This window comes from Mustelus asterias, chromosome 17 (assembly GCF_964213995.1).
Source record: "Mustelus asterias chromosome 17, sMusAst1.hap1.1, whole genome shotgun sequence".
NCBI classification, from domain to species: Eukaryota; Metazoa; Chordata; class Chondrichthyes; order Carcharhiniformes; family Triakidae; genus Mustelus; species Mustelus asterias.
Genome location: NC_135817.1, coordinates 86,458,279 through 86,480,961, shown reverse-complemented (window position 1 = coordinate 86,480,961; position 22,683 = coordinate 86,458,279). Strand labels below are relative to the sequence as shown.

At 49.2% G+C, this 22,683-nt stretch overlaps 1 protein-coding gene across 1 annotated transcript in view; it reads left to right on the top strand.

The window, feature by feature from the left end:
• The window catches only part of robo1 (roundabout, axon guidance receptor, homolog 1 (Drosophila)), a 360,349-nt gene that overhangs the window by 315,942 nt on the left and 21,724 nt on the right, over window positions 1–22,683 (top strand). The window contains exons 19-26 of the mRNA XM_078233066.1: window positions 6,221–6,247; window positions 8,249–8,291; window positions 10,728–10,879; window positions 12,793–13,128; window positions 17,099–17,209; window positions 19,227–19,371; window positions 19,745–19,993; window positions 20,967–21,388. Coding sequence (XP_078089192.1) covers window positions 6,221–6,247; window positions 8,249–8,291; window positions 10,728–10,879; window positions 12,793–13,128; window positions 17,099–17,209; window positions 19,227–19,371; window positions 19,745–19,993; window positions 20,967–21,388 — 1,485 coding nt within the window. The remainder of the gene's footprint in view (window positions 1–6,220; window positions 6,248–8,248; window positions 8,292–10,727; window positions 10,880–12,792; window positions 13,129–17,098; window positions 17,210–19,226; window positions 19,372–19,744; window positions 19,994–20,966; window positions 21,389–22,683) is intronic.

Sequence of the window (22,683 nt, the reverse complement as noted above, 5' to 3'; positions counted from 1 at the left end):
TTGGTTTCCTGGTTTAAGGAAAGATGTAAACGTGTTGGAAGCAGTTCCGAGAAGGCTTCCCAGACTAATCCCAGGGATGGGATGTCATATAAGGAAAAGTTGATCAGGCTAGACTTGTATCCACTGGAGTTTAGAAGAATAAAAGACAACTTGATTGGCAGGGTGGATGTGGAGAGGATGTTTTCTCTTGTGGGAGAAGCTGGAAATAGGGGTCCTTGTTTCAGAATAAGGGAGGGGATTTTCCACTCTCATTCCTATCAGGCAGATTTAGCGACAGGAGTGGAAAGTCTTGCAGGAGGCCCAGTTCAGATCCACGCCGATCGCACCCCCCAAATCCCCACGTACCACTCTATTCATCCCACACCCCACTATGGTCCCACCAAACCCCACCCCTCCCCTCACCCATCACACTGCCCGCTACCCCACTCCCACCCTCCCTCCGATGCCAGCAACCCCCTCGTGCCTCCACTCTGTAACCCCACTTCCACCTCCTTGTTTTGCAAAACCCACCTTGAGATAAGGCCAACGTTCCATTAGTGTTTTGCCTCCGTTGACTTGGTTTTTGGGTGATTTCCATGCTGGGTTTTCGCTGATTCACAACTCTGAGCTTCACTCTGCTTCAGAAATGTCCTGGTCTGAATTCCTTGGCTTCAGAGTGGATGGCTCCCCCACCCTCCGCCCCCCCCCCCCACACCCCCGCACCCCCGCCCGCCCACTGTCCCCACGTTGAACTCCAGCTGCTGAGGTTTTACCCGCCCTGACAGGGTTCTGTTTGTTACTACACCATTCACGGTGCGACCTAGCTCGGTGCTGTCAGCAGACACTGACGTACATCTCTCAATTTATTCATCAGGATCAATTAAACAGTGCCAAGTGTCAGATTAGCAAACATGCCCGGGCAGACGCTCACTTCAGTGTGCTTCTTTTCCACCCTGTCTGATTTTCTCTCGGGGTTTGGGTTAGTTCTGTCTAATCTGTATCTTCCTGTGATGGAAATGTTTCTAGTCCTTGTCGTTCACCCTGTTCCTTTCCCACACTCTGAGCGCTCTGATACATTTACTTGATCATTATTTTTACATTCAATTCTAATCCCTTTTCTTGAATTTAGTTTTTGATTGTATATTTACCTCAGCCTTTTCTGATTGTTTTTACTTAACATCCCTCTTCCGCACTGCCCCTCCCCCCTACGACCCCTTTCTGAATTAAATGACCTCTGCAAATCCCAATTTGTCCATTTTTATTTGTTCCCCTTGCAGTGTCAGCCCCTCTGCAGGGGTAGCTCCGAACTCCGCCCAAACTGTTGTCAGTGCCCCCGCAGAATAAAACCTTCTCCCCCCGTGTCACACATATTGATTGTCCTAATCTTCCTATCCTTTCCTATTGTCACAAACATGTGCTATGTACATGTGTGTGAGTGTGTATATGGGCACGTGGTGAATGTGTACATGTGTGTATGTGTGGTTGTGTGTAATTGTGTGTATTTATGCATGTGTGTACATCAGAGATCATGGCCGGAATTTTACCGGAATCGCAGAACAGCATTCTCCATTGGCCGCGGGCAGGCCAGGGCGGTAAAATTGCGGCACATAAGTGTATGTTGGTGCGTTTTTGAGCATCTGTATATGTGTATGCAGGTACGTGTTTGAGTGTGTGTATGTGTGGGTGTGGGTGTGTATATGTGTGTGTGTTTATGTGTATGACTATGTGTGTGTGTGTGGGTATGTATATGTGTGTAATTGTGTATATATGTGTGGGTGTGTATATGTATGTGTATGTGTCAGTGTGTGTGTGTATGTATCTGTGTTGGTGTGTGTGTATATGTGTGTGTGTATGTATTTGTGTGTGTGTGTATATATGTGTGTGTGTGTATATGTGTGTGTGTGTATATATGTGTGTGTGTATATGTGTGTGTGTGTGTGTATATGTGTGTGTGTGTATATATGTGTGTGTGTTTGTATATGTGTGTGTGTGTGTGTGTATATATGTGTGTGTGTGTATATGTGTGTGTGTGTATATGAGTGTGTGTGTATATGTGTGTGTGTGTGTGTGTATATATGTGTGTGTGTATATGTGTGTGTGTATATGTGTGTGTGTATATGTGTGTGTGTGTGTATATGTGTGTGTGTGTATATGTGTGTGTGTGTGTGTGTGTGTGTGTGTGTGTGTGTATATGTGTGTGAGTAAGTGCAGTGGTTGAATAGAATCTTGACTCCCCCCTTCATTCTCGGGATGAAGAATAGATACTTGCTGAGTGCTTCCAGTTTCAGAGATGATGGGAAAGAACATTGGTTTAGTTGAAGTGAACCCGTGTGAATGATCTGCCCACTCCCACCTTCAGAAACAGGTCAGGCCGTGTGGGTTTGTACTGCTCTCAGTGCGTGCTGCTAATCTGCATCCTCACAATCCCCTACACCTTCAAATACCCCTTCCACATGCCCATCCAACCACCAATCGCTCGCCCCAAACTATTTCTGAAAACAACTGCTGTCCTTGCACCCTCAACCTCTCTGACCCTCACTCACTCTTTCTCTCTTTTCCACCCTCTCGCATTCTCTTGCTGCCTCTGTCTCTCTCTCTCACTCTCTCTGTCTCTCTCTCGCTCTCTTTCTCTCTTGCTGTCTCTGTCCCTCTCTTTCTCTCTCTCCTGCCCTCCGTCTCTCTCTCTCACTCTCTTTGTCTCTTTCTCTCACTCTGTCTCTTTCGCTCGCTCTCTCACTCTTTCTCTCTCCTCTCTCTCTCTCTCTTGCTCTCTTTGTCTCTCTCACTTTTTCTCTCCTGCCCTCTCTGTCTCTCTCGCACTCTCTCTCTTTCTCACTCTCTCTCTCTCTCGCTTGCTCTCTCGGTCTTTCTCTCTCTCTCTTGCTCTCTCTGTCTCTCTCTCACTCTCTCACTCTCTGTCTCTCTCTTTCTCGTGCTCTCTCTGTCTCTCTCTGTCTCTCTCTCACTCTCTTTGTCTCTCTCCTGTACCCCCCTCTCTCTCACTCTCTCTGTCTCTCTCTCTCTCTCTCTGTCTCTCTCACTCTCTTTTTCTCTCGCACACTCTCTCTCGCTCTCTCTCTCACTCTCTCTGTCCCTCTCTCTCTCTCACTCTCCTGCACTCTCTCTCTCTTGCTCTCTCTGTCTCTCTTTCTCTTGCTCTCTCTGTCTCTCTTTCTCTTGCTCTCTCTGTCTCTCTCACTCTCTTTGTCTCTCTCTCCTGTACCCCTCTCTCTCTCATTCTCTCTGTCTCTCTCTCTCTGTCTCTCTCACTCTTTTTCTCTCACACCTCTCTCTCTCTCTCTCTCATACACACTCTCTCTCTCGCTCTCTCACTCTCTCTGTCCCTCTCTCTCACTCACTCTCTCTCCTGCACTCTCTCTCTCTCTTGCTCTCTCTGTCTCTCTCTCTCTCACTCTCTCTGTCCCTCTCTCTCACTCAGTCTTTCTTTCTCTCCCACCCTCTTTCTCTCTCTAGCTCTCTCTGTCTCTCTCTCTCACTCACTCTTTCTCTCTCTCCCACCCTCTCTCTCTCTCTCTTGCTCTCTCTCTCTCTCCTGCACTCTCTCTCTTTCTCTCTCTCCCCTCCTTTTACTAAAGTCCTTTTGCACAAACGTCCTGTTTTATTTCTTTCTGAAATATTGTAACTATGGTTACCTTTTGTGTCTTTTGATAAACACCCAGTCAACGCAACAAAAGGGGCTCAAAGGTAAGGTAAATAAAGGAGCGGGTTCATGAGGAATGTGGTGTAACCGTTCCGTTTTGAGAGTCAAATAGATTCCTGTCATTTGATCACATGGGGAAACCTGAGGGATCCTGGAGCCCTGAATGAAACAGTTGGCAGCGAGGGTACGGCTGGGTTTGAGAGCAGTGACATGGTATAACAGATGGCACCGGGTGTGCAGAGTGGTATTGATGGGTGGCTCCACATGAAAAGAGATGGAACGAGATCTCTGAAAGCATTGGGGTTGAGAGAGTGGGTGCCAGTGGTGTGTGGAAGGGTTCGGTTCAAGTAGCAATAACAGGGTACAATGTTTGGCGCAAGATGTGTGGACGGGTTGGGTTGAATCAATGGGCTGAATGGCCTCTTCTCTCTCGCACATTCTTCAGGCACTGGCAGCATCCTGATCTTCACTGAGAGATTTCACTGAATCAATTATATATTGCGTCATGTTAGAAAGGTAACTTTGTTAGTCCGGAACTTGGACATCGCTGAAAAGAAAGACATGTTGCGGAAGTTTTTCATCTCGCACTCATCAGGACAAACGCAAGAATACCAAATTTCAAACAGTCACAACAGTCTGTACAACAGGAAAAAACGGGGAGGGCATGTTGATTCTGATTGGCCAAGGCGTTGCCATGGAGATAACAATGGGAAACTATAGACTCCTCAAGCTCCCGGAAAATTCAAAAAAGGTGCAAGGTTTGAACATGTTCCTTTAGTTTGCATAGAGCGTGCCTCTGTGTAGGAATGTGTGCCGCTTTGAGCAAGTGTTAATTAGCCACGGTATGAGTTGGATTATCTTAAGCTGGTTGTTAGTGGGTTTTTTCTATTCATTCGTGGGACATGGGCGTCGCTGGCTGGCCAACATTTATTGCCCATCCCTAGTTGCCCTTGGAGGGCTGTTGAGAGTCAACCACAATTGCTGTGGCTCTGGAGTCACAAGTAAGCCAGACTGGGTAAGGACGGCAGATTTCCTTTCCTAAAGGAAATTAGTGACCCAGATGGGTTTTTCCGACAATCGACAATGGTTTTGTGGTCATCAGTAGATTCTTAATCCCAGATTTTTAAAAATTGAATTCAAATTCCACCATCTGTCGTGGCGGGATTCGAACCCGGGTCCCCAGAGCATTGGCTGAGTTTCTGGATTAATAGTCTAGCGATAATACCACTGGGCCATCACCCCCCCAATTAATGCACTCAAGCTGCTACAATGCAGTGCCTACATGAGTGATATTTTGCACTATCAACACAACTGAGCTACACAGTGTGTGAATGTCAGTGCCAGTGTGATGGCCAGGTACATCGGCCACCAGCTGGTGGCTTTTTGAATCAAACAGCAAGTTCCTTCGGATGTTCCCATTCGGAGGGTGCAGACCGTACTCAATCAGCCCACCCTTGCAAAGCCCAAAACGAAACGTCTGCCGTTAGACGCGATTCCAGATTGGGCAGCACTCGCTGGACAATGCTGAGTGTGCTCATAGCTACACCAGCAACCAATCAATTGAGCTTGTAAGGTGGCTCATTTTCGCTTGCTCGAAGCAACACACATTCACACACAGGGACCTGTTCTCTACAAGCAAAAGGCATAAGACCATGTCAACCTCCCGTGTGACTGTACATGCGGAAGCGTTGGTTCAAACTGAGGAATGGTGAATTGAGCGATGATATTGCTCACTCCGAGAGGCTGGGTGTGCTTTTGGGGATGGGAGCGTCGTGGCGGAAAAGCCATGGGGGTCAGTTGAGGAATATTTAATTCCGCTCTGTGATCCTTGTGTTGTTATTGGTGTATCCACTCCATCAAGTCGTTCTTTTAACTCCACGGCAAGTGAATGGTCAGTCCTTGACAGGCCTGGAATTATTGAGATTGAGGCGTTTGTTATGTTCTCCATAAACCGGTGTTGGTACATAAAGAGATTCGGGAACACTTGGGACGCAGGGGTGGCACGGTGGCACAGTGGTTAGTACTGTTTCCTCACAGCGCCAGGGGCCCGGGTTCAATTCTGGCCTCAGGTGACTGTCTGTGTGGAGTCTGCACATTCTCCCCGTGTCTGCATGGGTTTCCTCCGGGTGCTCCGATTTCCTCCCACACTCCAAAGGTGTGTAGGTTAGGGGGATTAGCCATCATAAATGCACCGGGTTACAGGGATAGGGCAGAGGGGGTGTGTCTGGGTGGGATGTTCTTTGGGAAAGTCGGTGCAGACTCGATGGGCCGGATGGCCAGCTTCTGCACTGTAGGCATTCTGTGGATTCCATGAATTGAAGATTCCAGTATTTGAAAAAGAGGATAGCGGGGAGGGAGGGATATGGGACAAGTGTAAAATGGATTTAGTGCGACTTTAGTGGGAGTTAGTGTGGGTGCAGTCTCGATGGGCCGAATGGCCTTTTCTGCACTGTGAGACTCTATGAAGGACGTTGAGATGGAGGTGTTCAATCTTCCTTTGCCATGTGTGACAGCAATTTATCAGTCTCCTCTTCTGGCTTCCTGCAGTCTGATAACTTCTCTTTTGTTTCTATCTTTCAGTCCCTTCTTTCACATTCACACCGACAGGTAAATATCCCTGTTCCTTTCATATCTTCCTGCATGGGCATGCTATTGACTTGCAACTATGATTTGTCACTTTACATTCCTGTAAATCTTTACTCCCCGGATTGTGGTTGGCTTTTGAAGTGGTTTAACGCACTGTTGCACTCTGGGTCTGGATAACACAATGCCTTTTTGTTACCTTTGACTATTGGTGAAACTATTGGTTGGAACTTCACTTCATTGTCAAACTCCAACCCTCTCTTTCTCACCGTCCTAGAGCCAAGGGGCGTGGGGGTCAAATGGAGTTCAGGTACAGAGCAGCCGTGGTCTGATGGGATGATAGAACAGGCTCAAGGGGCAGAAAGGTCTCCTCATAGAATCACGCAGCACTTAAGGAGGCCATTCAACCCCTTGTTCCTTCTTTCATAGAATCCCTACAATGCAGAAGGAGGCCATTCGGCCCATTGCGTCTGCACCGACCACAATCCCACCTCGGCCCTATTCCCACAACTCCACCCATTTACCCTAGCTAATCCCCCTGATATTAAGGGGCAATTTAGCATGGCCAATCCACCTAACCCGCATATCTTTGGAGTGTGGGAGGAAACCGGAGCACCCGGAGGAAACCCACGCAGACACGGGGAGAATGTGCAAACTCCACACAGACAGTGACCCAAACCGGGAATCGAACCCGGGTTCCTGGCGCTGTGAGGCAGCAGTGCTAACCACTGTGCCACCGTGAGCCCTGTACTGGGTTTCCGAAACTCGTGACGCTCCCTACCCTTTCTCCTTGACTCTGCTCCTGATCGTCTGCTCTCTGCCTTTGAGAAGTTTTCTCTTCCTGTCCCTTTCCTTCAGCTTCCTTCTTGCTCTGCAATGTGGCACTGAGCATTATGGACCATGGGGAGTGGGGAGTGTTGGGGGGGGAGGTGGGCGTGGGGTGGAGGGGGAATGGGGGGTATGGCTGAGTACAGCAGGAATGATTTGATCAGGGTTTGTTTTCAATTTCTGGTCCAGAGGATATGCCTGCCAACTCTGACTGGAATTTACCCAAGAGGTTTCACCACATGACAGAACTGGTTTGACAGTGATGACTGATCCAGGTCTTCATGTTCTGATGGGCTTCCTGCTTATTTATAGACTGCTGATATCAAAGACATTGTTCCTATCTATTGACTCTTCAAACTCCTCCTGAGCTTTGGGCATCACTGGCTCGGTCAGCATTTGCTGCCCACCCCTAATTGCCCCTCGAGAAGGTGGTGGTGAGCTGCTTTCTTGAGCCGCTGCACTCCCTGAGGTGTAGCTACACCCACAGTGCTGTTCGGGAGGAAGTTCCAGGATTTTGACCCAGTGACAGTGAAGGAATGGCCGATATATTTCCAGATGGTGAATGATTTGAGTGGAGTGTCCAGGTGGAGGTGTTCCCACGTGTCTGTTGCCCTTGTTCTAGATTGTGGAGATCGTGGGTTTGGAAGGTGCTGCTTAAGGAACCTTGGTGAGTTCCTGCGGTGCGTCTTGTAGATGGTACACACGGCTGCCACTTTGCACCAATGGTGGATAGGATGCCATTCAAGCGGGGCTGCTTTGTCCTGGATGGTGTCGAGCTTCTTGAGTGTTGTTGGAGCTGCACCCATCCAGGCAAGTGAAGCTATTCCATCACACTCCTCAGTCGACCCTTGTGGACTGGCTTTGGGGAGTCAGGAGGTAAGTTATTCTCCGCAGAATTCCCAACTTTTACCAAGTAGTATTAATGTAGATAGTCCAATGTCCAGTTGAATGTGCTGATATCAGGGGGCCGGGGTTAAGAAGTGTCCACCCTTTTCACACTTTGGACTATGGCCTAACTACTGTGGGCTTCTGGGAAACAGTGATGTGAGCCGAGATGGAAATATTTCCTGAACAGTGTGCCAATGGATCATCCGGGGAATTAAACCATCGGGATTTACAGGGATGAGGGGCTGGCAATTGCACTTTGGTTCACTAATCACATGATATATTACAGGAAGTATTTGCTTTTGTTTACAGTGGCCTACCAGAGAGGGGGTGAAAGTGTGAGCAGTGGAGCAAGGTAAGATGAATTGTGTGTGTCTCAGTGTGTGTGTGTCTGAGTGTGTGTGTGTGTGTCTGAGTGTGTGTGTGTGTGTGTCTTTGTCTCTGTGTGTATAAATGTGTGTATGCATATTTATATGCATATGTGTGCATGGGCATACATGTGTGTGTGTATGTATGTGTATCCGTGTGAAAGCACCAGTGTATATGTGTTTGTCGTGTACATGCGCAGTGTCCATATGTAAGTGAGTTTTCCACTCAGCTATCCCTCAGCCAACGTTAAAAGAAGATTATCTGGCCATTAGACGGCTCATTGGATCTTGCTGTGCGAGAATTGTCTGCCACATTTCCTGCATTACAACGGTGACAGGACTTCCAAAATAATTCATTGGCTGAAAAGCACTCTGGGCCAAGCTGATGTCACGGAAGGCACTGTGGAAATGAGAGTTCCTTCCTTAGTTTCGGTTTCACAAGATTTCTTCACCCTGATTCACGTGGCCTCTTTGCACGAGTGAAGGATGTCGCACTACGAAGAACATTAGTGACAACCTGAGACCAGATCTCAGCTGAAGGTTCACCTCGGCTGCAGGATACCCTCGAGACTGATGGGAAACAGGAACCTGGACTGATCTTTTACACCCCCCCCCCCCCACCCCTCCTCCCTCCACGCACCCCCCCCACCCCTCCTCCCTCCACCGCCCCCCACCGCCTCCCCCCCCCACCATTCTGACGCAACAAAATTGCATTTGAATAGCACTTTTAACACATCGAAATGATCCAAGTACCTCACAGAAGCCTTATCAAGAAAAACATTTCCCACACTGAGAATCAATGAAGGAGGAATAGAAGATAAACACAAAATACTGCGAATGCACTCTTTCCAAAGGCGCCACATCCTTCTGGTAGTGTGGTAGAAGCATTATTCCAAATGCGGCCTAACCGAGGTTTTATAAAGCTGCAACATGATTTCCAAACTCTTGTGCTCAGTGCCCAGGCTGATGAAGGCAAGCAAGCCATATGCCTTCTTACTCACCTTGGCCACCTGTGTTGCCACTTTTAGGGAGCTTTGGACCTGCATGCCCAGATCCCTCTGTATGTTAATGTTCCTAAGAGTTCTGCCATTTACAATATAATTCACACCTAAATTTGAACCTCCAAAATGCATCACCTCACAGTTGTCCAAAGATGTGCGGGCTAGGTGCATTGGCCATGCTAAATTGCCCCTGAGTGTCCCGGGATGAGTAGGTTAGAGGGATTAGAGGGGTTGCGGAGATAGGGCCTTGGTGGGTTGTTGTCAGTGTAGACTCGTTGGGCCAAGTGGTCTCTTTCTGCACTGCAGGGATTCTATGATTAAACTCCATCTGCCATTTCTGTGCCCAAGTCTCCAATCTATCTCTATCCTGTTGTATCTTCTGACAATCCTCGGCACTATCAGCAACTCCACCAATCTAGGTGTCATCCACAAACTTACTAATCAGACCATCCACATTTTCCTCCGGATCATTTATATATACTATAAACAACAGAGGTCCCAGCACTGATCCCTGCGGAACACCACTAGCTACAGATCTCCATTCTGAAAAACACCCTTCCACCGCTACTCTCTGTCTTCTATAACCAAACCAGTTCTGTATCCATCCAACCAGCCCACCCCAAATCCCATGTGAATTTAGTTTTTGTACCAGTCTGCTATGTGGGATCTTGTCAAATGCCTTACCAAAGTCCATATAAACTACATTCTCAGCTCTCCCCTCATCAATTTTCTTTGTCACCCCTTCAAAAAATCAAATTGGTGAGACATGACCTTTCCCGTACAAAACCATGCTGCCTGTCACTAGTCACTTGTCCATTTTCCTTCAAATGTGCATTTATCCTGTCCCTCAGTATCTTCTCCAAAAGCTTCCACAATACTGATGTCAGACTCACCGGCCTATTATTTACTGGATTATCCCTGCTTCCTTTCTTAAACAAGGGAACAACATCAGCTATTCTCCAGTCCTCTGGAACCTCGCCTGTGGTCAAAGAGGATGTGAAGATATCTGTTAAGGCCCCAGCTATTTCTCCCCTTGCCTCCCGCAGTAACCTGCGGCACGGTAGCACAGTGGTTAGCACTGCTGCTTCACAGCACCAGGGACCCGGGTTCGATTCCCGGCTTGGGTGACTGTCTATGTGGAGTTTGCACATTCTCTCCGTGCCTGCATGGGTCTCCTCCGGGTGCTCCAGTTTCCTCCCACAGTCTGAAAGACGTGCTGGTTAGGTGCATTGACCCGAACAGGCGCCGGACTGTGACAACTAGGGGAACTTCATTGCAGTGTTAATGTAACCTTACTTGTGACTATTAAATAAACTTTAAAACCTGGGCTATATCCCATCCAGCCCCGGGGACTTGTCTACCTTAATGAGTAGTTCACATATTTTGAATTGTTAATGCATGTATTTTTCTCTTCCGTCCTAGACCAGGGTTACTAAACATCGGCGATTCAAACCAGCCCTGGCTAGCGGACACCTGGCCCAACACAGGAACCAGTCACAATGACTGTAGCATCAACTGCTGTACCTCAACCAATGCCAACAGCGATAGCAACCTTACCACCTACAGCAGGCCAGGTGAGGCTCCTCATTAGCTCATTTCCTTTCTAAATGCCACACATGTGCTTGGGATATCCAGGTCCCGCTATTCACAGAATCAAACAGTCCTCCAGTGGTCCCCAGCATCTCAGGTGCCAGTCTCCAGCCAATTCGATTCACTCCACGTGATATCAAGAATGGTTGGAGGCACTGGATACTGCAAAGGCAATGGGCCCTGATAACGTTCCGGCAATAGTACTGAAGACTTGTGCTCCAGAACGTGCCGTGCTCCTGGCACACAACCGCAACGCTGACAACTACCCGGCAACGTGGAAAATTTCCCAGGTATGTCTTGTCTACACAAAGCAGGACAAATCCAACCCAGCCAATTACTGCCCCATCAGTCTACTCTCGATCACCAGCATAATTACCTTCAGTTTGTCTAAGTGCCCAACTTTAACCTCCTTAATGATCCATTCCAATGCTTTCCACAACAGGCATCACACTGTAGTTTCCTGTTTCCCGCCTCCCTTCCCTCTTGAACAGAGGGCTTATATTTGCTACTTTCCAGTCTGATTGAACCTTTCCAGAATCGAGCAAATTAACACCAACACCAACATCTACGACCTCATTAACAACCTCTTTTAAGACCCTAGGATGAAGTCCATCTGGACCCGGAGACTTGTCAGCCCACAGCTGCATCTATTTGCTCAGTATCATTACCCTGGGGATTGTAACTTCACCAAGTTCCATGGGCGGCACGGTGGCACAGTGGGTTAGCACTGCTGCCTCAGCATTAGGGACCCGGGTTCGATTCCCAGCTCAGGTCATTGTGTGTGTGGAGTCTGCACGTTCTCCCCGTGTCTGCGTAGGTTTTCTCCGGGTGCTCCGGTTTCCTCCCACAGTCTGAAAGACATGCTGGTTAGGGTGTATTGGCCATGCTGAATTCACCCTCAGTGTACCCGAACAGGTGCCGGAGTGTGGCGACTAGGGGATTTTCACAGTAACTTCATTGCAGTGTCAATGTAAGCCTAGTTGTGACACTAATAAAAATGAACTTTAAAATTTTTAACTATTAAATAAATAAAAGTTCCTCTCTCCCTCCTACCTGCTGATTTAGAGCTGTGACTGGAATGTTTTTGTATTTCTTATTATGAAGACAGAAGCAAAATATTTAGTCACTTCATCTACTATTAACTCTCCATTATCACCAAAATTCACTTCACTCATTCTTTTCCTTCTTAAATCCTTGTAGAAACTCTTGCTATCCATTTTAACATTTCTAGTTAGCTTCCTCTCATATCCTAATTTCTTTCTCCTAATTAATCTTTTTAATTATTCTCTGTCATTCTTTAAATTCTGGCCAATCATCTGACCTTTTTAAAAATGTATTACTGTCACAAGTAGGCTTACATTAACACTGCAATGAAGTTACTGTGAAAATCTGCCACTCATTTTTGCACAGTTATATACTTATTCCTTAAGTTTGATGCTTTCCTTGACTTCTTCAGTTGACCACAGGTGGTGAGTCCTCCCCTTTACAGTTTTTATTTATATAGGAATATATTATTTCTGAATATTGTGAAATGTGCCCTGGAATGTCTGCCGCTGTTTCTCTGTTGATCTATCTGCTAGCCTAGTGGGGCTCATTATGAATGGTTGGCTGAGTTCCCAGAAGCATTACCTTAGCAGGGATCTGTTTGCACAAACTGAAGTAGAGTGTTTACGTTGCTTGATTGACATCTTTATGAGGTTATAACAAGGTGCTCTTGCTGCGATGTCCTTCGACAATATCTGTATGTTTATTTGGATTGGGAATCATGGGTGGCATGTCAGGGTGAGGAGGTGGAGAATGATGGGAAATGGACCAGGAAGAATGGTGTATGTGTTGCAAAACTTGACATTCCTCGCTCTTGCCTCCATGTTGTCTCTCCCTCCCTGCCCCCGCTCAGCCGACTGTATAGCCAACTATAACAACCAACTGGAGAACAAACAGACTAACTTGATGCTGCCTGAATCTACGGTCTATGGAGACATGGACCTGAGCAACAAGATTAATGAGATGAAGACCTTCAACAGCCCCAACCTGAAAGAGGGTCGCTGCCTGAACCAGACGGCACAGCCCACTCCCTACGCCACCACGCAACTCATCCAGACCACGCTGGGGAACAACATGAACAGCAGTGGGATGGAAGTAAATGATAAGCATTGGAAACCATCGCTACAAGCCAAGCAGGAGATATCCCCCATGCAGTACAACATCATGGAGCAAAATAAACTCAACAAAGGTAAACAACAAAGAACAATAGGGCGGCACGGTAGCGCAGTGGTTAGCACTGCTGCTTCACAGCTCCAGGGTCCTGGGTTCGATTCCCGGCTCGGGTCACTGTCTGTGTGGAGTTTGCACATTCTCCTTGTGTCTGCGTGGGTTTCCTCCGGGTGCTCCGGTTTCCTCCCACAGTCCAAAGATGTGCGGGTTAGGTTGATTGGCCAGGTTAAAAAAAAAAATTGCCCCTTAGAGTCCTGGGATGCGTAGGTTAGAGGGATTAGCGGGTAAAATATGTGGGGGTAGGGCCTGGGTGGGATTGTGATCGGTGCGGACTCGATGGGCCGAATGGCCTCCTTCTGCACTGTAGGGTTTCTATTTCTATTTCTATAACTTATTACAATAGGGCGGCATGGTGGCACACTGGTTAGCACTGCTGCTTCACAGCTCCAGGGACCTGGGTTCGATTCCCGGCTTGGGCCACTGTCTGTGTGGAGTTTGCACATTCTCCTCGTGTCTGCGTGGGTTTCCTCCGGGTGCTCCGGTTTCCTCCCACAGTCCAAAGATGTGCGGGTTAGGTTGATTGGCCATGCTAAAAATTGCCCTTAGTGTCGTGAGATGCGTAGGTTAGAGGGATTGGTGGGTAAATATGTAGGGATATGGGGGTAGGGCCTGGGTGGGTTTGTGGTCGGTGCAGACTCGATGGGCCGAATGGCCTCTTTCTGTACTGTAGGGTTTCTATGATTTCTATGATTGAATGGCAGAGCAGATTCGATGGGCCGAATGGCCTAATTCTACTCCTATGACTTATGGACTGACCATGTGGAGTTTGCAGTTTCTCCCTGTCTCTGCGTGAGTTTCCTCCGGGTGCTCCAGTTTCCTCCCACAGTCCAAAGATGTGTGGGTTAGGTGGATTGGCCGTGCTAAATTGCCCCTTCGTGTCAGGGGGATTCGCAGGGTAAAGACGTGTGGTTACGGGGATAGGGCCTTTGAGGGATTGTTGTCAGTGCAGGCTTGATGGGCCGATTGGCCTCCTTCTGCACTGGAGGGATTCCGCGATTCTATGATCAACACATCATCTTTGACAGCCTCGGGAATCCCAAAATTCTTTCCAACCAGTGACCCTCCCCTTTAATGTATGACCACTGTTAACACCCGGCAACCAATTCACACACAGCAAGCTCCCAAAACAAACATTGTGATAATACCCCAATCACCTGCTGGTTGAGGGATAAATGTTGAACCAGAAAACTAGGCAAAACTCCCCTTTCTGTCCCCCGCAGTGGTAACTGTGAAGTGTCCTTCCGTCCACCCGAGAGATTCTCTGTCGTAATATCTCACTAGAAAGACGCACCTGTGACATTGAACAATGAGGTGGCAAGATCAAGTTGCCAAAAAGACCCAGAAATAGCGAGCAGTCTTCAGTAGGTGAGAGAAGGACCCGATATTGCTTTATGTGGTCCGGCCACACCTGGCAGGGGATGGTTAAGCCCCCATCCCCTTCGGTTTCAGGGAATGGGGGTAAGGCCTTCCAGTCGGAGCAGTCAGGATGTGAGAGAGGAATGGTCTCAGTGAGGATTCTGGCGTGAAAAGTGAAGATGAAAGGTATGGATGAGCAAATAAGTAGCTGAAGGAATGTCAGGAGTGAAGGGACACAGGCAGACAGTTGAGAAGGTACGAGTTGTAAGTGAATCCAGGGAAGAGAATTTTTCATGGGTGGACACAGAAGGATGTACGGTTGAGAAGGGGCAGGAGTCGAGGATTGTGAGTGAAAGAAGACAGTGACCCAAGCTGACCTTCTCTGTAATTGATGCAACAGGACTGGCAAGGACATGTGAGAAGGTACGGTCAAGGAGGTGACCGTGAATACGGATCAGGGAGTTTACACGGAGGGAGAGATTTAGGAAGGATAAGAGGACAGTGAAATCAGAGGAGAGAGAGAGCGATGAATTAAGAGGGAGGATGAAATCGCCAAGAATGAGAAATGGCACGGTAGCACAGTGGTTAGCATTACTGCCTCACAGCACCAGGGACCCGGGTTTGATTCCTCGCCTGAGTCATTGTCTGTGTGGAGTCTGCACGTTCTCCCCATGCCTGCGTGGGTTTCCTCCGGGTGCTCCAGTTTTCTCCCACAGTCTGAAAGGCGTGCTGGTTAGGGTGCATTGGCCGTGCTAAATTCTCCCTCAGTGTAACCCGAACAGGCGCCGGAGTGTGGCGACTAGGGGAATTTCACAGTAACTTCATTGCAGTGTTAATGTAAGCCTTACTTGTGACTAATAAATAAACTTTATCGTTCAGTGCATCGGCTGAGACAGGACAGTGGTGAGGAAATCTGAGTGAATTTTTTTATTGTTCTTGGGTGGGTGGGAGAGAACACAGGTTTAAATGAGAGTTGAGAGAATGGGACAACAGGAGAGGGCCTCAGGCAGAGAGTGGGGAGTCACATCAAGATGGGTTTTATGAGAATCAAGCTGGAGGGGATGGAATTGAGGAGATGTTGCCTGCTCCTCTCGATTACTGGTTCAGTAATATTACCACGATACAGCACACTGAATTCACTGATTTCAGCAACAGAAGTATCTAACCCCGTGCTGTCCCTGTCCTGGAAGTGTTTGATGGGGACAGTGTAGAGGGAGCTTTACTCTGTATCAAACCCCATGCTGTACCTGTCCTGGGAGTGTTTGATGGGGGACAGTGTAGAGGGAGCTTTACTCTGTATCTAACCCTGTGCTGTATCTGTCCTGAGAGTGTTTGATGGGGACAGTGTAGAGGGAGCTTTACTCTATCTAACCCCGTGCTGTACCTGTGCTGGGAGTGTTTGATGGGGACAGTGTAGAGAGAGCTTTACTCTGTATCTAACCCCGTGCTGTACCTGTGCTGGGAGTGTTTGATGGGGGACAGTGTAGAGAGAGCTTTACTCTGTATCTAACCCCGTGCTGTACCTGTCCTGGGAGTGTTTGATGGGGACAGTGTAGAGGGAGCTTTGCTCTGTATCTAACCCCGTGCTGTGCCTGTCCTGGGAGTGTTTGATGGGGACAGTGTAGAGGAATCTTTACTCTGTATCTAACCCCGTGCTGTACCTGTCCTGGGAGTGTTTGATGGGGGACAGTGTAGAGGAATCTTTACTCTGTATCTAACCCCGTGCTGTACCTGTCCTGGGAGTGTTTGATGGGGACAGTGTAGAGAGAGCTTTACTCTGTATCTAACCCCGTGCTGTACCTGTTCTGGGAGTGTTTGATGGGGACAGTGTAGAGGGAGCTTTACTCTGTATCAAACCCCATGCTGTACCTGTCCTGGGAATGTTTGATGGGGGACAGTGTAGAGGGAGCTTTACTCTGTATCTAACCCTGTGCTGTACCTGTCCCGAGAGTGTTTGATGGGGACAGTGTAGAGGGAGCTTTACTCTGTATCTAACCCTGTGCTGTACCTGTCCTGAGAGTGTTTGATGGGGACAGTGTAGAGGGAGCTTTACTCTGTATCTAACCCCATGCTGTACCTGTCCTGGGAGTGTTTGATGGGGACAGTGTAGAGGGACCTTTGCTCTGTATCTAACCCCGTGCTGTGCCTATCCTGGGAGTGTTTGATGGGGACAGTGTAGAGGGAGCTTTACTCTGTATCTAACCCCGTGCTGTGCCTATCCTGGGAGTGTTTGATGGGGACAGTGTAGAGAGAGCTTTACTCTGTATCTAACCCCGTGCTGTGCCTATCCTGGGAGTGTTTGATGGGGACAGTGTAGAGAGAGCTTTACTCTGTATCTAACCCCGTGCTGTGCCTATCCTGGGAGTGTTTGATGGGGACAGTGTAGAGAGAGCTTTACTCTGTATCTAACCCCGTGCTGTGCCTATCCTGGGAGTGTTTGATGGGGACAGTGTAGAGAGAGCTTTACTCTGTATCTAACCCCGTGCTGTGCCTATCCTGGGAGTGTTTGATGGGGACAGTGTAGAGAGAGTGGGAAATCTAATTAATGTTCTTCCACCTTTCCTTCCTTTCAGATTATCGACTGGTGGAAACAAGCAGCATTCCCACAATTCCATATAATCAGGCAAGTGAGCACGGTACGAGTGGATCCTACAACAGCTCCGACCGAGGCAGCAACACATCGGGTGAGTAGATGGTGCTGCCTGGCCGATTGTGACAAAGCAAGGTACTGTGGAGGTGGTGGGATCAGTAAGCGATGCAACGCAGAGTATGGTTAGATTGAGGAACTTGCTCCCACTGAATGGCTAACAGGAAGTTGGAAAGGGACATGTGCGAAGAATGTGGAAGATGGGGACACTCGGTATAACCTGATGATGCAGTTAAAGTGGGAGGCAGTTTGTGTGGTGGATAAGTCCCGGTTCAGCCCAGCTGGACTGATAATGGATTTATTGGTGTGAATTCAATGCAGCTCAATGCGAGACGCTACATCCCAAAGTCACAGGGTGGAATCTCCCCAAAATCCGTGTCAGTTTCAGGCTGAAAACCGATGTGTAGCTCTCCAGCTGGACAGCTGGGTTTTCTCTCCAGATTCCCCGGCTCGGAGAGAATCTGGGGGAGTGGTGCACGCCGTCACGCTGGTGGGTGGGGCAGGGTGGGGCCTGATAGAGCCGTCCATCTACAATGGGCGCCCCCTATCTGTGCAAGAAATAAACTCCACCCCACGGACATGGAGGACCCTCCCCACAAGCATTGGGATAATCCCCTCTCCCAACAAGCATCGGAGCGAACCTCACGCCCAACAAGTACTGGGGTAATCCCCTCCCCCAACAAGCATCAGAGTGAGGGATGATCACCCCCTCCCAAAAGCATTGGAGCTACATCATCAGCCCTCCCCATTCCCACACCAACTAGGATGCCAAGATTGGCGCTGCCAGGTTGGCAGTACCAGGGGCAGCGGGGGCATGTCCCCCACCGCTTTGGGGCTCTACATGCCTGTGTGCCCCCCCCCCCGATGTGGTCAGCACAGCTGGTTTTTATCTTTGAAGACCAGTAGTGATTCTCGACGGCGTGACATCACACCAGCTGGGCGGAAGGATGCGTTGAGGGTGGAAGTAGCAACATCGAGGCCGCTAATGAGATTCCAATGAGATTCCTAATATATGCAAATCAGGCTTGTGCCCTTCCTGGGCGTGAACCTAATCACATGATCACAGGGAGGGCGGGAAAAATCCCAAACTGAAATCTCACTACCGCAGATCCCGTTTTCAGCCACTCGCAAGATTTAACGGCCATTACGGGATTTGCACCCAATACTAGCACGACCACACAGCCAGATCAATGTCAAATTGCATAGCGTTTCCAGCAGAGGCACAGGCCACTCTGCCCAGCTAGTCTATGCTGGTGTCTGTGCTGCAATTGAGCTTCTGACTGCACTTCCTCAGCTTGAACCCTTCACCATATCCTTCACTTCCTTTCCCCGCCCCCCCCCCCCCACCCCACACCATCCAGCTTCCCCCTCATTCGCCCCAGTCATTCCCTGTGTAGCGAGTTCCACCTTCTCACTATTCTCTGGATAAAGAAGTTTTTCCTAAATTCCCAAATTGGAGTAATTCCCTCAGCCGCGGCTCAGGTGATGGCGCACTGATCTCCCCGCCACAACGTCATGCGTTCCAGAGATGGTGCGTGTACTGAGGGAGTGCTGCACTGTTCGAGGCACTGTCTGAATGAGGAGACCTTACACTGAGGGGCCCTGACTGTCAGAGAACTGAACACGATCCTTCAGTCACAATATCAGAGTACAGCAGTGGGAGGCCCCCTGGTATCCGGGTATAATGCTTATCTCGCAATTAACAAGCACCCGAACGTTATGTTTGTGGGATCTTGCTGTGCACGAAAGACCTGCCATGTTTCCTGCGTTACAACAGTGACCACACGTCAAAGGCATTTCACCGTCTGCAAAATGCCCTTGGAGCCCCCTGAGGTTGCGAAAGGCGCTATATAAATGCAAGCCTGCTGGATTTAACAGTGACGGTAGATTGAGATGAGGAAAGAAGGAGGGAGGCTGGAGTTGAGTTTGAACACCAGCACAGAGTGGACCCAGTGGCCTGTTTCTTTGCTGTGAATCCCACTGTGTAATTCAATGTAACCCTGTCTAAACGTTCCCGCAGAAGGTCACAATCTGTTTCCCTGCTCTGGGTCTAGGGAGCCAGGGACACAAGAAGAACGTTCGGACACCGAAATTGCCCAAACAGGGTGGGATGAACTGGGCAGATCTCCTGCCACCACCTCCAGCTCACCCGCCTCCCACAGCAGCTAATCCTGACGATTGCACCCTCACAGAGGAAAGGTATGTAGCCTTTGTTTGCTTTTTAGTACCTAATGCTTCCCCCCAACCCCACTAGCCCCCCCTCCCCACCACCCACATCCCCCGTCCTGTCTACAAATGCTTGTTGCCACTGACGCACAGGTTCCATGAGCAACGACACCCTCAAGTATCACTCAATCTCGGTACGTTGGCAATTCACCCAGTGTCAGTGTCAATTGGTATAATCACTGCTGCTTGTGATGAAAGCGCGCGGAGGTCAGACCCCCACAGAGGCCTCAACACAACTGCAGTCACGCCTGTCCGAGTGAGCTTGACAACTCCGTGTTGCGCCCAAACCTGACGGCAAACTCTTTTCAATGATCTGCTTGATGTCCGCATGTTTTTGCTTTTGCAGTTACGATCGAGAGGGGCTCTGCCCACTGCCGCCTGCCAGAATGTACCTGCAGCAGGATGAGCTGGAGGAGGAGGACGATGAGCGAGGTCCCACACCGCCAATCCGCGGGGCAGCCTCGTCTCCAGCAGCTGTGTCCTACAGTCACCAGTCCACTGCCACCCTCACACCCTCGCCACAGGAGGAACTCATGCCCATGTTACAGGACAGCCAGGAGAACCTGGCCCTTATCCAAGCTGGAAGCGAGCGGAGGTAACTGCAAATGGACAGTGCGGCTGCACGGAACATACCTCTCACACATATATCTACACCCAACCATTACCCACACACCCATTTAACCACACACCCATTCACACACACACCCATTCACACACACACCCATTCACACACACACCCATTTACACACACACCCATTCACACACACACCCATTCACACACACACCCATTCACACACACACCCATTCACACACACACCCATTCACACACACACCCATTCACACACACACCCATTCACACACACACCCATTCACACACACACCCATTCACACACACACCCATTCACACACACACCCATTCACACACACACCCATTCACACACACACCCATTCACACACACACCCATTCACACACACACCCATTCACACACACACCCATTCACACACACACCCATTCACACACACACCCATTTACACACACACCCATTCACACACACACACCCATTTAACCACACACCCATTCACACACACACCCATTTACACACACACCCATTCACACACACACCCATTTACACACACACCCATTCACGCACACACACATTCACAAACACACCCATTCACACACACACCCATTTAACCACACACCCATTCACACACACACACCCATTTAACCACACACCCATTCACACACACACCCATTTACACACACACCCATTCACACACACACCCATTTACACACACACCCATTTACCCACATATACACACACACGCATGCACAGGGACACAAACACATACACACACATATATACACACACCCCCCCACGGCGGCACATGCCCCATAGTGTCAGGGGCGATTAGCAGGGTAAATATGTGGGGTTACGGGAATGGGATGTGGATGGGATTGTGGTGGGTGCAGACTCGATGGGCCGAATGGTCTGCTTCTGCACTGTAGGGATTCTCTGATTCTCTTCACTGATTTGTTGTGTTCTAAAGCTGTAATCTTCCCTCAGGCGCCACCCCGTCAGTCCTCCGCCTCCCCCGAGACCCGTCTCCCCCTCGCACACATACGGCTACATCTCCGGGCCGCTCGTCTCCGACATGGACACAGATGCCCCCGAGGAGGAGGAAGAGGAGGAAGAGGAGGATGTGGAAGTGGCCAAGGTGCACAGCCGTCGGCTCCTACTACGTGGACTAGAGCAGACACCCGCCTCCAGCGTGGGCGACCTGGAAAGTTCCGTCACCGGTTCCATGATCAACGGCTGGGGCTCCGCCTCCGAGGAGGATGCCAACAGCTCCAGTGGCCGCTCCAGTGCCGTCAGTTCCTCTGACGGCTCTTTCTTCACTGATGCTGATTTTGCACACGCTGTCGCAGCAGCTGCTGAGTATGCTGGACTGAAAGTAGCTCGACACCAGATACAGGAGACAGCAGCAGGTGTGTACAGAGCTCCCTCTACACTGTCCCATCAAACACTCCCAGGACAGGTACAGCACGGGGTTAGATACAGAGTAAAGCTCCCTCTACACTGTCCCCATCAAACACTCCCAGGACAGGTACAGCACGGGGTTAGATACAGAGTAAAGCTCCCTCTACACTGTCCCCATCAAACACTCCCAGGACAGGTACAGCACGGGGTTAGATACAGAGTAAAGCTCCCTCTACACTGTCCCCCATCAAACACTCCCAGGACAGGTACAGCACGGGGTTAGATACAGAGTAAAGCTCCCTCTACACTGTCCCCATCAAACACTCCCAGGACAGGTACAGCACGGGGTTAGATACAGAGTAAAGCTCCCTCTACACTGTCCCCATCAAACACTCCCAGGACAGGTACAGCACGGGATTAGATACAGAGTAAAGCTCCCTCTACACTGTCCCCATCAAACACTCCCAGGACAGGTACAGCACGGGGTTAGATACAGCGTAAAGCTCCCTCTACACTGTCCCCATCAAACACTCCCAGGACAGGTACAGCATGGGGTTAGATACAAAGTAAAACTCCCTCTACACTGTCCCCATCAAACACGATGAGGAAATGCTGGCGTTGGACTGGGGTGAACACAGTAAGAAGTCTCACAACACCAGGTTAAAGTCCAACAGGTTTATTTGGTAGCAAATACTATAAGCTTTCGGAGCACTGCTCCTTCGTCAGATGGAGTGGCATCAAACACTCCCAGGACAGGGACAGCATGGGATTAGATACAGAGTAAAGCTCCCTCTACACTGTCCCCATCAAACACTCCCAGGACAGGTACAGCACGGGGTTAGATACAGAGTAAAGCTTCCTCTACACTGTCCCCATCAAACACTCCCAGGACAGGTACAGCACGGGGTTAAAGCTCCCTCTACACTGTCCCCATCAAACACTCCCAGGACAGGTATAGCACGGGTTAGATACAGAGTAAAGCTCCCTCTACACTGTCCCCAACAAACACTCCCAGAACAGGTACAGCACGGGGTTAGATACAGAGTAAAGCTCCCTCTACACTGTCCCCATCAAACACTCCCAGGAAATTTTTTGTTTAAGATTTTTTTACTCCAGTTTTAAAGTTACAAAGCCAGTGCTCAGAGTGGACCGGGCAAACCCGAATCCATTCCTCGCTTGCTCCAAAAACCAAATTCAAATTCAAATTGAATCCAATTCAAAGTCCCCTCGAGAGAGAGACAAACAAGATCAAAGCTGACAAGATAAGGCATCGCATCCTATCTTGGGCTTGATCTGACGTCTG